The sequence below is a fragment of the Oenanthe melanoleuca genome, chromosome 1 (genome assembly GCF_029582105.1).
Source record: "Oenanthe melanoleuca isolate GR-GAL-2019-014 chromosome 1, OMel1.0, whole genome shotgun sequence".
NCBI classification, from domain to species: Eukaryota; Metazoa; Chordata; class Aves; order Passeriformes; family Muscicapidae; genus Oenanthe; species Oenanthe melanoleuca.
Window position 1 is genome coordinate 58,546,722 of NC_079333.1, and position 15,928 is coordinate 58,562,649.

At 39.8% G+C, this 15,928-nt stretch overlaps 1 protein-coding gene across 2 annotated transcripts in view; it reads left to right on the plus strand.

The window, feature by feature from the left end:
* Positions 1 to 412: 412 nt before the first annotated feature.
* Positions 413 to 15,928, plus strand: part of TDRD3 (tudor domain containing 3) — a 91,412-nt gene continuing 75,896 nt past the window's right edge. For both annotated transcript variants that reach the window (XM_056485573.1, XM_056485564.1), the window contains exon 1: positions 413 to 640. In XM_056485573.1, coding sequence (XP_056341548.1) covers positions 600 to 640 — 41 coding nt within the window. In that variant the 5' untranslated portion in view covers positions 413 to 599. The remainder of the gene's footprint in view (positions 641 to 15,928) is intronic.

The window sequence follows — 15,928 nt, forward strand, 5'->3', positions numbered from 1 at the left end:
CACGGGGCTACGAGCTCCTTTCAGGGAGCTGTGGAGTGGGAAGGTCCCTGCTGAGCCTCCTCTTGTCCAGGCTGAACAGCCCCAGCTCCCGCAGCTGCTCCTCATGTGACGTGCGCTCCAGACCCTTCTAAAAACCCCTCCTCACCCGCAACACGCGTTTTGAGGGCACGGAGGAGAGCCTTTTCCCGAACAACGCTACTGCCAATACTATGATTTACAGACGAAACGCTCTATAAACACACCCCGCACGGAGGCAGCAGGCCCCGAGCCGCAGCAGCAGGGCCGCCGCTCCCCCGCTGCGCTGCCCTCACTCTCTCCCTTCCCCGCCATGGCGGCGGCAGCTTCCAGGCACCCGCTGGTCGCGGGCTTTGTTCGTCTCTGCCTGCGCCGCCTCCGCCCCTTCCTTCCTCCTTCCTTCCCTCCACTCCCTCCCTCCTCCCTTCCCTCCCTCCCCCTGGCCGGCCCGAGCGCCCGGAGAGGCCCGCGGGGCGGGGGAACGAGCGGGCCCCGCGTCCCTTCTCCCCGTCCGAGCGAGTGCCGGGGGTCCCCGCAGCGCCCGCCGGCCCCGAGTGCTGCGGGTGAGCGGCGGGGCAGGCGCCATGGCCGAGCGGGCGCGGGCGGCGCTCTCCGAGTCGGGCTGGTAAGTGGGGCCGAGCTCGGCCGCGCCGCCGCCTCCGCCTCCGGGGTGACTCCGAGCGGGGCGGGGTGGGCAGGGCCCCGTGTGTGAGGCTGCGGGGCGGGGGGCGTCCCCGCCCCAGCTCCGCTCGGAGCCCGTCGGTGGCGGGCAGGGGCTTGTGCAGCCCCCGGTGCGCTCGGGGCCTGGCGCTGGCTCGCCCTGGCGAGGAGCTCCGGGCCCGTCCCGCCGGCCCTGCGGGGAGGCCGGGGCTCCTATCCCGGGCCACCCCCAGGCCGCTCGGGATCGGCGGCGGCCTCCCCGCCTGCCCCGGGGCCGCCTCGCCCGGAGGCCTGGCCCGTGCTGCTGGGGCTGCTCATTGCGCTGTGCGCCCCTTCGGTGAGCAAGGCAAGGTGAAAAGTGGGGTTAAGGCAGGGTACATGAGGCTCACATGAGGCTTGAGCTCGGATACTTGTATTTTCTGCTTAGTCCCAGTCGTTGGGCACACAATATCCATTTTGGAACAACGTGCTTCAACAAGTTGTGCTTTTCAAATACCTACTGCAACGCTTGTTTGCTAGCCTAGAGGTGAGTTTGTTTGTTTGATTGTCTTGTTGAAGTAGTTCACTTTTAAGTTAACACTGACTATTTTCAGTAGCTACTTGGAAAGTTTCACCAAACCTAATGTTCAGTGCTAACTGCTAAAGCACAAGGCAACATATGCAAAGTTATTTCCAGTGGCGTTTTGAGGATATTTCTGTTTTACTGTTTACATTAGTGGTTTTCCTGGATTATGGTTTCATGTATGTCTAAGATGGAAAAGGAGTGGGTATCATGTGATTTGGAGTAAAACAGGATAATTTACTTGGAAGGGACCTACGATGGCCATCTAGTCAAGTTGTTTGATGATTTCAGGGCTGACCAAATCTTGGTATGTTACTAAAGGCACTGGCCAAATGCCTCTTAAACATTTGACTGGCTTGGGACATTGACCACTGCCCTAGGAAAAGTCTTCCAGTATTTGACTATGCAATCAGTAAAGAAATGCATCCTTATGTCCAATTTGAACCCTCCCTGACACAGCTTTGAACCATCCCTGTTCATCTTGTCGCTGGATCACAGGTAGAAAGGCTCAGCAGCTCTCTCTGCACTTCCCTCACTCTGGAGGCTGTGGAAAGAGAGCAGTGAGGTTTGCCCCTCCACCTCCTGTTTTCTAGTCAAGACAAACCAAAGTCTTCAGCTGCTCCTCACAGGACATGCCATCAGCTTTGTTGCTCTCCTCCCTTTTTTAGGACTTTCACGTAGTTTTCCAGTTGTGTGCACAGTAGTCCAGGTAAGGCCACACCAGCGCTGAATACAGTGGGATAATCACCTCCTTTAACACCCTGGTGATGCTGGGCCAGCTTTTGCAGTGCTACTTTGTGGTAATAGTAACCAAATAGAGTAAATACGTGTCCTTTGATATGCTTTTTGGACAAGTGTATGGGAGATCCGAAAATATTGTTCTGAGTGGTTAGTAGAGTGCACAGTCCCATTCTTCCTGGCTATTGCTGAATTGAAGTAATCATAACTCTTTCTGCTACTTTTTATAACATTAGCTTATTTAATGGGAATTTTGGACTGTGACTGGAAACTTGCCCCTCTCTTCTTCTCTACTTAGACCTCTCTGAAAATTTTCCATAAAAGTAGTTTTATTTTCTTAGTTTTCTTTTATTGCTTTCTATTGCCTAGTCAAAATTTTTTCACAGTTTTCAGCTCTTGAGTTGTTTCACTGCCTTTTCAGTTGAATGAGTGCCATTGGTAAATGGCTTTCAGGTTTTGGCAGTACAAATATGAGATGCCTGTGAAACAGTCTGTCCCTTTCAGTGTTTGCTGCTCTCCTTGGGAATGTGGACTCTTGAATGGCTGTAAACACTTGTTATTCTTGCAGTCCTGTAGGGTGGGAGCCAGAGGCTGAAAGCTGATCAGGCAAGTAATGGGCTGATTATCAGGTCCATTGGAATTATGCCTTGACCTAGTTGCATTTGGAAGGGTAGTATAGAAGAGGGAGAAATTAATGCATATACTTTTGAGGAATGTGAGGTGGAGTGGAAAAAGAAATAATGATTTGGAAATCTTGCTTAGCTGTGTTCATGCACTTTAAAAAAGAATAGTAAGCTGAACATCCATGCTTCTAACTGCTTTGCTGTTCCTCTTATGATTTTTCTTATATTATTAGATGTTATTATTAGAGTTATTTAACACATCTGTGAGTGAGCCTTCAGTGGTATTCAATATGTAGTATTATGTGTCTAACTACAATTAATAGTTAATTAAATAATGTTTTGTACCAATTTGGTTGTTACTTTTGCTGCCACCTGATGTCAGAATGATAAGTTTTGTACTACAAAACCAAAACTGTGTTTATATATTAAAAACTGTCCCCACTTAAGCTACAGAAGCACTGCATGGGACGTCAAGTAAAAAAAAGTTGTCCTTGCTTAGCTGAAAATCTGCTGGCTTATGAAATACTGCCTGTACTGATTGGATTTTACAGTAAGTTTCTTAAATATTACAAGGTTAGAAGAGTTAAGGTAGACACTTATGTCAGTTTCTGCAACTAGCTTTACCTTTTATGATTCTGAATTAAAAATAAAGTTACTTTTCAAGTAAAACAGTAATACAGTGTAGTTAATACTGAACAGTAATTATGTATTTATTCCTCTCCCCCAGCCAGGTATTGTTGGAGTAATCTGTTATAAAATTGCCAGGGAATTTGTAATGTTTGCCTTCAGTATATCAATTACGTTTTTGTCAGCTTCTGAAAGGTAAAGTAACCCTACCTAGTTAAACATAACAGTGGTAGGTAAAGCTGAGAGCATTTTTTATTTTTTTTTTTTCTTTTGGTGGTGGTGGTGGTGTTTTATGAAAATGAGTAAAAGGCTCCTGTAGTTTGTGCAGAATTTTAGTTTTTCTGAAGACAGATCCCTGCAGCTCTCATTGAAAGCCGGCATTTTTTGGTGCTAGTTCTTTTTGTTACACACTACACTGTTCCTTGGAATGAGATATTGGCTCCAGCTAGGGGAAAGATAAGGTGTTTGTATTACATGTCAGTGAGAAAGATATTCTGTCTTGGAAGAGAAGTCTGTATTAACTTTTATTTAATTATCAAACATGAGGAGGAAAGCCAAGTGGCAGAACTAAGTTTTTGTATTGTTATAGTTATATTAACGAATTTCAGAACCAGTTTTCCAGTCGTCTTATTAAGATATAGACCTTAATGGAGCACGAATTAGAGAATCCAGTTTTATTACTAGAAGTGAAGTCCAGAAGAGCTGCAGAATACATCCCCTTATGTAAACAATGAGTCACAAATCACTTCTTATTGGCTTGCAACAGAATGTTTTGTGGTGTGTTTTTTTGGTTTGTTTGGTTTATTTTTTATATTTCCTGGGTGGCATTTCACAAGAAAATGTGACAAGCCAAGACCTCTACAGTGTTCCTAGATCTTTGCAGAACTTGGGAATTTATTACATATAAATGCCAACATATTGTCAAAAATGAATAATATGCCATGGCCTACAGCAGATTTGCCTGTGGTTCACAGATCTCAGGTCTGGTGATTGATCTCTGTGGGAAAGCAAGAGGTGCAAGCTGGATAAGTAAAGATTTTTGTAGTACAGCTAAATGTACTTTCGAGTTCTTTGTCGACTAGTACAGTTTTGGTTTTTTTTATAGCAGTGTGTAATGCCATAAAAATTAGTAACTCTGTGGCAAAAAATAGTCTTGTAAAGCATAATGTATTTTGAAGATTATGTAAACAATGTTGTGACTTTGAAAAGTTATTCCCAGAGATGAAGAGGAAATGGAATTGTTCTAGTTGTTTGGAAACAAAAGAATACTGCTTAACAGTCCCTGAGAAAACCTTTATATTAATGTCATAGTGGCTGTACATTCTTTGTAAGTGAAAAATACCAAGTTGATGTACAACAGACTTTTAAACTGATTGGTATTTCAGCAAGTGACGTGCTGCATACTGGATAACTCTGGGTTTAAGATTGGTTTGTTTGCATGTGTCCTCTTGTAGGACTAGTCATCTGATATGATCCAAGCTGTAAAGCAAAAGTAGGTGTATGCCTGGAAACACAAGGAAGTTCTCAAAGGGAGGAATCTAACACCACTTTCTCAGAGCACAGCAGGCTTTTGGCAAAGTAGCCAGTTCCAGAATTCTTCAAGATGATCTGCTTTTTCTCTTTTTTTTTTTTATATTTTTTTTATTTTTTTTATTCCAATAACATGTTTTTGGAAATCACAGCTGAAATTGGCTCTTGCATATTGAGCAAGCTCAGACAGGAGACAAGGTTTTCCTTAGATGCAGGCATAACATACGTTTCACAGGAGAGATGCATCTGTTTTGAGATTCTTGAGACTTCTTTTGTGATATGCAAAATCTTGTGAAGTTTGGTTGGTACCATGAAATCTCAAAATGCCAGTACAAAACAAAATGCCACATCATTGCATTTTTTATTTGTTGAGGTGTATCGCTTACTGACTGATCTGATCAGTTTTCATTCCTGCTGGGTCACAAGTAATGGGTAGTTAGAACCTGAATTCTTCATGTCATTTTCACTCTGGAGGAATGCAAAAGGTCCAGCATTTTGCATTCTGTTAGAGAAAGCAACCCCAAGAAGCCAATTCAGATGCTATTTTTTTTTCTTCTTTTTAAAGAAGATGCTAGGTGTTTGAAAACTAACTATTACTTCCTGGAATTGTACAACTACAATAAACAAATTTAGGTATATAGTGAAAAGGTGAAAAAATGGAAAAAAAAGAATGAGTAAAATAAGGAGATGGAAGGAGGTAGAGGACTAACATGCTTGGAACACCTCAGTTTGCAGAAGAGAAAACTGAAGGGGTGAACTTGGTGAGGTTTATATAATCTGCAGGCAGAATATAAAATGAGAGTAGATATCTTACCAAATCCTACACAGTTACTGCTCACTGAATGCTGCAACTCTAGAACTGGAAAGCACTTACAGTGCTTATTGGAAGTCGTTAGCAGATAGGTTTAAAAGTGGGTAAAATGTTTGACTGAGGACCTCAACCAAAGCTTATTTACCGAAGACAGATGGTTATCCTGTGGGTAATTATGGTAAAAAGATGAGAAACCAGATAGATAAATGATTGCTTCATGTTGGAACAGTGTTAGCAGTATGTTCCTGATAGGATTAAGGGGTTCATTATATTAAAAAATATTCTTAAGGAGTGACAGTACTGTGGCACCATAGCAGTTTGTTGATCTTTGGATATTGGTAAAATCTGAACTAATTGGGTACTTGCAGCAAACTTTTCCAAAGCCATTGTCCAGTTCTTTCACATGCAAGTGTAGTTCAGTTCTGGTGAATTCCAAATGGTGCTCATACTCGGGAAAATAATGTAAACCTATCAACACAGTGATGAGCTCTAAATTTACTCCTATTACATACATAAATACATACGTTGAGAAGGGCAGTGGTGAGCTGTTGGGAATTGTTCACAAAGAATTAAATAATTCTTAGGTAATTCTTAGGTTCATCAGTGGTGTGCTGGAATCATTGCCAGTATCCATTAATGTAATCATCCCAGCACAGCAAAGGTTTCATAGACCCTGAAAAAGTGAATGAGAGATGTGGAAGGTACTCTGTGCTGGGAAGATTAAGATCTTTACTCTGAGAAACAGAGTAATGGGGGAGAGATGATAGAGATCTATAAAATCCATAGATCATAAAGAAATGATGAATAGAAGGGAGGAGTAGCTGTTTTTCTTAGGACAAGAATTGGGCCACATAGTGAATCAAACTTGCTACCTGATGAAAATGAACGTAGCTTGTCAAAGAACGTGTAATTAAATTGTGGAACTTATTTGCCACATGATATTGTGGAGCAGAAAAGTGTGAGTGAGTTAAAATTGTAATTAGGCAAAGCCACGTAGGGATAGTTGCACTGAATACAGAATTCTACAGTGAAGTTGGATTATCAGCTCTAAAATAGCTGATAGCCAGGAATTACTATCGACTTTTTGCTGTGGTTTGCATTCTTGACCTGGATCATCTGCCTCTGGCCACTGCTGACAAAAATGGAACTGTTTATGGCTGTGTTAGGCACCCTTGACTGCATAAGTTAAACACTATTTATGTTCTTATTTTTACATTGTTAGGTAAGTGTTATTCCACCATAGTTCTGAAGAAAAGATTTTCTCCCCTTTATTGGAGATGAGGGAAGAGGGAGGGGAGATTTGGAGAGAAATGAACCAAATTGTTGAAAACGGAGGGAAAAGGTAAAGCAAGTGTGACAGTCCCCTGTGCTCTCCATTTCAGTTGTGATCTCCTCTCCCTTGCTGCAGCTCACCCTTCTGGTTTTCATCAGTTGCTGGGAGAGACTCTCCCTGCATCTTTTTATGTGAGATCTTGAATCGATTTATGCACAGTCTTGGGGGACACAGACCTCACCTGCAGGTTTCTCTTTAGCTAGGAAGCTGGAGTTAAAGCATTAATATAAGATTTCCTTGATTTATAGAATTGTTGCAGCTTAAAATGAAGTTGTTGCTACTGTGGGGAAAAAAAGAGGAAAGGAAGAAGCTACTCTACTTGCCACACATATAAAGTTAAATACCTTTAAATTGCTGCGGATCTCTTTCTAACACCCACCTTTTCAGTGTCCTGACTTTTCTTGGTATAGTGTATGTCACATTGATTCTTTCCAATCAGTGAGTTCCCTGGAAATGTGTAGGTTTCCCATGTCTAATCTCTTTTTCGGAGTCCTTGGAATTTTGAGTGTATTGAGTCTTATTTCAGACGTTATTTACTTAATGTTGTAATTCTTTATGGGATGCAAATACTTAGTGTTAGGACAAGTGTTACTTAATGGGTTTGACTCAGTGATATTCTAGTTTCCTTCTTTCTGCCTGTTCTTCTGATCTTCGAAGAACTCATATTAAACAATGCACATGGTCTCCTGTCAGCTGAGTTTCATAAGACTTTCTCTCAATTTTTCTGTTGTTAAACTAATTTATATCATCACATCAGCAAAGGGATGGGGTGGAGCTTGTTAGACAATTGAAATTTTCCAGACTGGCTTGATTTACCTCTTACCTCAGAGAAATTTTGTTTCTCAGTGTAGTGTAAATGGTATTTTCATAGGGATTTGAGGGAAGGGTAGAATAGCAACATGCTTGATTATTATTTGCCTTTTACAGCAAACCCAAATGAGCTTCCCAATTCAGGGGTGAATTAATAAAAGCAGCAGTGTGCTAAAGTTTTCTGAAGGTCAGTATCTTACCATGTGAGCAAAAGTAGGTTCTTTTAAACTTACATGTTCCTGATAATTAAAATTATTAGTCAGAAAGCCCATGTCATCTAGAATGTGGAAATTTAAGGCATTTGGACTAGATGTGGCCTATAGATGAGCTGAGTCTCACGAGAAAGACCTTTGCAGAGACTTTTCATTCTGAAATCATGTTATAAGACTCTTGAGGCAGATTTTTTTTTTTTTTTTATCTCTTCAATTTCTGTGTGCTCACATTCCCCAGATGCTGAGTACTTGAGCAGCAAGCTGGTGGGTGGACAGCTGGTGATTTTGTAGTAAGGTACTGTTATTTTTCATACTGATAACAGAGTGATATTCATTAGGATTTTCTATGTGTATATTTTGTGTGTCACTGCTGGTTAGAATGCAGCTTTATGTAAATAATACATGTAGGAGTTCATAGGAGTCAGAAGCTGTCCTGAAGTTTTAGTTAGAGATAGTTACACTTGGAAACATTGGATATTAAATATCCTATACATTGGTTATTTTTTTTTTCTCATTGTTATAACAATAAAATTAAAATAAATTTAAGACTAATTCTCCAAGCTGTGCATCTTGTTCATACTTTCAGGAATAGTACATTTTCTAGTTCTTTAGAGAAAAAGGAGCATATTTAATTCCAGTAAGAGTAATTTTAATAGAGCTGACAGGAAGAAGGAAAGGCTTTCTAGGGGATGAATAGTATATGCATGTTTCTAATCACTTTTTATGTACTTAATGTAATGCATAGTCATGAGGTGTCAGATTTTAGGAGGACTGGACAGCTCTAGGACTGATGTACAATCTTTGAGCTTCTTTGCACATTGAAGGAAAAAGAAAGTGGTTTAAATAATCTTTGTACCACTGGAAAGTAATTGAAGCATGATGGGCGTTCTTGTATTGGCATCATTTTGAGCCCTTCACTTTAGGAAATGTAGCCTAAGTTTTGGAAATGAGAGTGATGGCATTAACTGACAGCAAGTGAAGACTTACTGGAAACCAGACTGCTGAACTCACTTCTTTGTGAGGGAGTTCTGTCTGGGGGCAGTGATCAAGACTGGCTTTGTCTTTCGTGATGTTTGTCTCCTAGTGCTCCAGAACAGCTCAAGCTTCTAGTGCTGTGTCATATCCGAGGAAAAGCTGTTGAAGAAAGCCAGAGGAGAAGAAGCCATGTGTGTTAAGACAGCTTCAAGATATTCTCAGTGGCGTGGCAGCTGTGTCTTTGGTACAGCCCCAGCCATAGTATATTTGTGTTAGGTTTAGGGTGACTGCCAGCATTTTCTTGGGAAAATGTGAGTTAGAAAGAGAGTTAGAGTTAGGCTTGTATCTGAGAACAATGAAAAAAAAAAAGAATTTTAAGAATTTAAAAAATTTTGTTATGTGAACAAAGTAACAGTGTTGTGACTTTTGTAAGTCAAATTGCTGTGGCCTGTTATGAATCATGGAATGACAAATCTTGTCAAGTAGAAGAAAGCTTGCAAGAGCTCTTGTCCAGCAGTTTCTTACTGCAGGGACTGTTTCTAACATCTGCTGCTTTACAGCAGTGCTGCTTGCTGGAAGCTTAGCTTATCAAAGTTTGGAGTTAGTGGGGTTATCTTGGGCACATCTCTATGTGTTACTTGGAAAAGTTTGACATTTTTGCATCGCAGCTATTACTGCTAGATAACAGTGTGCCTGTGTTATCACTTAATCTCTTCTATTAAGTAGTTGTTAGAGACTCGCGTTCACTTGTTTTTTTCATTCATTCTGTTGAAGTTTCACTGTGTTATATTCTTCTACTGTTGCAAAATACAGTATGTGTGATCTCAGTGTTTAAATACTTACAGACGTAAATCGAGATACAACATTAAATCACAGGCTAGAAGTGTGCATTTTCCAGTACCCTTATGAAAGGCATTAATAATATTATTCTCCTATTTAATGAGGATATGAAATCACTTGGATCTGATACTGATGACAGTGTACTGAATAGGTAAAATACATCTTTCAACAGCTGGATTATCTTGTTTCATGGTATTGCTTACTAGAATGATAGAATGGAAATTACCATTAATTATGAAATCACATTTCCACTTCTTTTGGTTGATGTTGCCATCATTTCTGTTAGGTTCACTGTACAGTGGAAGCACGGGAGACTTCAAATGGCATCAGGGCATTTAAGTTACTCAGAGTTTCCAAGTACTGTGTCCAAGACAGTTTTAAATACAAAGCAGAGGTGAACTTTGAACTACGTTTTAGAATTGTAATGTTAATGAACGTTACATTTTTCATCTTAGCACACTTTTTGTTACACGGTTGAAAGTACTAGCGAGTGTGAAGTTTTCCATTTAACTGTTATTTGGAGAAGAGCTTGAGGGGGAGAAAACAGTGAAGGAGCTGAAGAGAAGGTGGGTGATTTTCAAGGGTCTGGTTCTGACGGTGCAGAGTACTGATTTCTCAGTGAGGCACACTTTGTGTTGAAGTAATGAGCTTCTAAGGAATGCTGAGAGGATCCTTATGTAAAAATATGATCCATCAAGCTGCTTTTCATTGAAAACAGAATGTATAATGAGCACAGTCATGATTCTTGGTTTAAAAAACGTACTTAAAGTTGTGTTTTTAAATTCAGATGTAAGGTAAGATACACAGTCATGTGTGTAGTACACAGGTAAGTGTTGATAGATTAGAGTTGCAGTTCAGCCAGTGTAAGAAACAGCCTGGAATTTTGCCTTTTGGGAAATACTTGCCAAATACCTCTGCAACTTTTCACTTGAGTACTATCTACAATTTTTTATACTAAATAACATCAGATTTGTTTGTAACCATGAAAATCAGAGTAAATGAAGGAAGTGGATGCATCGTTGCTTATACTTAATATTTCAAGATAAACAGGTGTGAGTTTGGTTAATAGTTAAATCACTCTCAAATATGTAGCATAAAATTATTTTAATCAATTTTTATGTCATTAAATACTAAGTAACAGTTTATGGTAATGCCTTTCTTAATGGCCAAAGAAATCTCCACTCTGAGTTTGGTCTGAAAAATTTCTGGCATATATTTAAGAATTTAATTTTGAAGAATTACCTAAAATAGAGAGAATTGCTATGGAATAAGCAGATGAGGAAACAAGAACTTGAAGGTGTTTTTATGCTTGAGGTGTTAAGTTTTGTAAATCTACTGAGCTTTCAGCCTTGATCAAACAACTGCTGCAGAAATTTGCAGTTGATGCTCTTTTATGATTTTGGACACTTAGGCAAAAAGATTCTCTATTTGTGGTTTTGAGGTGAAAAATATTTCCTTGGAGAATGCTGCTGAGGGTTTACCAGTGTGTAATTTTCTCTAGGTTTGGGAATAGGGAGGAGAAGGAAAGAGAATGTCTTTCTGAACACTACAGTAGTCTCTGTTCTGTTTTCTTAATTTATGTTTTAGTTCCAAACTAAACCATGCCACCATATGATAGTAACATGAGGAAATGGAAAAGGCTTAATTTAGTCTAGAAGAGTAATTGCTGTTATGCTTTAGCTGTGGTCATATTTTCCTCATGCTGTAGCACTAGAGATGAACTTAGTGCTTTGTAACTGTATGATTCTACTCTTCAATGTCTTCCAGTATTTTTTCTCTGTTCAGAATAGTGACTGTGTGTCTGTGTTGTTTGATTCTTAAAATAATAGCGTATTTTTTATCTTTTAATGACAGTAATAATTGACTATCTCTCCCCTTCTCCCCCCCGCCAACTTACTGACAACGTAAAGTAATTTTCTGTCATACAAAATGTTTCTGTGACTGACTTGGGAAGGAAAGGAAGTGAAAGGTTGAATTAGAGGATCATTCAAAAAAGCAGGAGAGTAAAGAGCATATGTTGTTCTCTGGTTACACATCATCTGGCTGGGAGGTTAGATGAATCTCGAGTGTTAGAGGCCTTAATTTAAATCCTTTCGCTTCTTCAGCCTGCAGTGCCAAAATACTAAGTTGAAAGTATTAATTAAAGCAAAGAATATAAAAATAAATATTGATAGTGAGGTACTTCAGCACCTGATTTTTAGCTGTTACTTCAAAGAACATTTACGTAAACAGTATGAAAGGAATTTCATTTGGTGTCATATCATGGCAGATTTTTTATAGCAGTAGTAGTGAAGGGCAGTGCATATTTTCTCTTGTGCAAAGTGGTCTTTAAATTTTTGCTAACTTTGAAAAAATGTTTCTCTATTACAACTCTGTGGGTATAACTATAAACATTTTAATGAAAGAGTCCTACCAGTTAGGAAAAGTATGCTCCTGATAGTATATTCAGACTACACCTATGGATGCTTAACTTGGTTTTGCGGTAGTTTGGATGATCAGCTTCACTTTTTTTACAGACCTCTACTTGGATTTGGGATGAAAATACTGTTGATAACACGCTGATGTTTCAGTTGCCAAACAGTTTATATTGTCAAGGACTTTTCAGCTTCTCACTCCACCCTACCCACAAGTAGGCTGGTGGTCACAAGAAGTTGGGATGGGACACAGCCAGGACAGCTGACCCCAGTTTTCCCAAGGGATATTCCATATAGCATGTATATACATTGACTATCATATGGCATGATGGTCAGTGTATATACTAGGGAGAAAGCTGATCAAGGTCTGCTGTTTGAGATCTGGCTCTGTCTTGGCCTATAATAGTGAGCAACTGCATTGAGCATCACTTAGGTATATATAAATTCATTATGATTATAATTTTTATTATTTTCTGTTCTTTTTGTGTCCTATTAATCTATCTTTATTTCAGCCCACAAATGTTACTTTTTTTTCCCCAGCTCTTTTCCCTCTTCCACTGTGGATAGAGGAATGAGCGAGTGGCTGTGTGGTGTTCAGCTACCTGCTGGTTAAATCAGGACAGTCCTTTTTTGGCACCCAGTGTGGGACATAAAGGTTTGAAATAGTAGATGATCTGGCTGGAGCATGTTGAAACTAATCTGTTGTAATTGTAGAGTTACAGAATGACTTGGGTTGGAAGGGACCTTAATGACTACCTAGTTCCATCCATCCCCCTTATCATGGGCAGGGACACATGCTGCTAGACTGGGTCACTCAAAACCACATCCAGGCTTGAACACTTAAAAGGATAAAGCATTCACAGCTTCTCTGCAAAATCTCTTTCAGTGTCTTACCACAGTAAAATATTTTTTCTAATATTTCATTTTCATCTACCCTCTTTGAGTTTACAGCAGAGGTGTGGTCAAAGCTGTGTTGTATATCAACAATACTTGCTTTAAATGTCTAAGTGTATATATGTTGTATAAGTAACAGTACTTGCTGTATATGTTCCATATTGTGCTGTTCATCACCTCTGGGGGCTGGGTTGAGATTTTCATTGTGTTGAATTTTGTAGCACTGGCTCCCTCTAAGATTGTAGATATGAGACCGCTCTGGTGCTTGTGCTCACACTGCTGCCATCTCCGAGCTTCGAGAGCCATCTACGGGAACCAGTAATTATTGCAAGTGCCCCTTGCCTCCTCAGACAGTCTTGGCTGCAGGGGAGATGCTCCTCCATCTTCCTGCTCTCCCCCAGGCCAGTTGCAGTAGCTCTGGAGGAACTTGTAGTACCCTTGGCATGTTCAAACCAGCATGTTCCTGTTGCTGTCTCCTGAATGTGTTTCAGGTCTTGTTCAGGGTGAAACAACTATTTAAGAATGTGGCACAGTCGTTTGCCTCCAGGTCTGGGTAGCTATGAGTGGTAGTAGGGTGTGTGGGATGGTACAGCCAAGTGCCTGGTACAGTGGTCACCTCTAAATTTTGCAATTTCATCCCAGACAAGGGCGCGGAGTGAGTATTTGTTTTTTTGGTCAGCGTTTATGTACCTGCTGGATTAAACCACAACCTTGATGAACTGCAACTTGGATATAATCATTGGAAGCCCTTTGGAATGCCACATAGGTGCAGTAGTATTTTTTTAGTTTTAGGAATATATGAATCTCTGTTGCTGTAGAGCTTTTCAAATTAATTGTAAACAAGTCTTCATTTGTGTTCTTTTACATCGCAAGAGTGCATGCCTTCATGCTGCTTACTTTTGAGTAATATTTTGTAAATGTGCCATAAATCTACTTTTAATGGTCTGTATAAATGGTTATTTTAGACAAAGTAGAATAAAAGTAAACAGGACACCTTTACAGGGTTGAAAAGAACTGCTGTGTATCCAGAAAAAAATTCTGTGGTGAGTTAAAATTGTACAGTAATAGTAATAACGATGTGTGTGTTTTAAGCATTGATGACCACAGCTGTAAAAGAAATTACTTTCTGCCTGGCATTTCAGTTTTAATGTATGTCATTGTTTCAGTAGCGATCCTCGTCTTCGATCCTTTTCTTCTGAGCAGATTGTAACTTCTTTTTTTTTGTTTGTGCCAGTTTTGATATGTAGGAGGGAGAGTTGTGCCTTGGGTGTCTTGAAAGGCTAAGGTTTTTTTAGTTAGAGCACTTGAATTGATTCTCTAAGAGCAGTACCCACTGTAGCAGCTATTCTTAGCATCTTTGTGTTAGTCATAAAATTCTGTTTTAAATGTTTCAAATAAGACTGAAGGTATTTTCTTAGCACCTTGCTTTTCCCAGTCAGCAAACACTGGGCATGTTAAGCTTTTATTATTTCTGAAATTAATATGAAATGTCTTGAAGCAGAAGTAGTCCAGGTCTTTGACACAGGCATGGAAGACATGCTTTAATAACAAAATAGCAATTAATAATGTTTCCAAGTTTCATTTTGCAGCTTTATGGTTCAGTGCTGCTTTTGTGTGGTAATAAAGTAAGATTTTACAGCTTGAATTGAGAAATGTTAATAACCTCATTCATGAGCTAAATAAGGTGATTAAAAATGATAAAATTTATACTTGGTCTACTAAAGATTGAGCCTTTTGTTATTATATGTAAGAATATTATGTTACATATTCCAGTCTCAATAAGCCAACTTTTTAGTATCCTTTCTGGGAAAAAACATAGAAAAGCTTCCTCTTAGAAATTATTTTTGGGAATTAATTCTTACAAAGATACCAGGTTTTGGGTTCTTTTGCTCAATATATAATTTTGAAAAAGTTTACTTGGCCAGATTCCGAAGAGGCCATCCTAATCCCAGCCCTTGCTCAGAACAAGGATAACTCAAGCTAGGTCACCTTGTTCAAGGTCTTGTCTAGTTGAGCTTTGAATATCTCCAAGGTGGTCTGCTTTAGTGCTTAGCCACTCTTTGGGAAAATTTTTCTCTCCATGTCCATTTGAGATTTCCCATGTTTCACCCTGAGTTTCTTGTACTTTCTCATTTCACTTCACAGCACTCAGAATTGGCTTTGTCTCCTTAAACATGTTCAGGTGGCAGGCAGGGCAACAACTTGCTTCTTTGGTCTGTTCTTCTTTGGGATGAACAATGGTGTTCTCAGTGTCTCCCCCTATGGACATGGGCTGCAGCCCCCAAAACACCTCAGTGGACTGTCTTTAGTTTGGGGGTGTTCTCTCATAATGGGGACCTGTGATGCTGGATACAATACATTAGACATGATGTTGTGCTATGGAGAGAAAAATAATGGCATTTTTTGATTTGCTGACTAGAGTCTTGCTGTTGTGGCCCAGCATGTCCTTAGGCTTTACCCACTGTACAGGGACACTGATTTGTGTTTAAATTGTTCTACACCATGAACCCATGGAGTTGCTTTCCGTTCAGTTACTTCCTAGTCTGAGTGCTTGGAAGGAGGGGCATGGCTTGACTCTAATTATTGAGCTCTGTGATGTTCATTTTGGCCAAGGAATTACTATGGTGGTACATCTTTCATTGTTCAGTTTTTGCTAGCATGTCATCCTTTACATTCTCCCACCACCAAAACAAAACAAAACAACAAAAAAAACCTGTTACTTTTTTTTTAAATGAAAAATTATGCATCCATTTTAAACTTTTAATGTGATCATGTTAATAAAATTTTGACGTGCTTATGCCAGTGCAAGCTATTCTGATGTGAAGAAAAGAAATATAATAAACCTTTTCATTATAGAACATGTATTGCAGGGAAAGTAAGTACT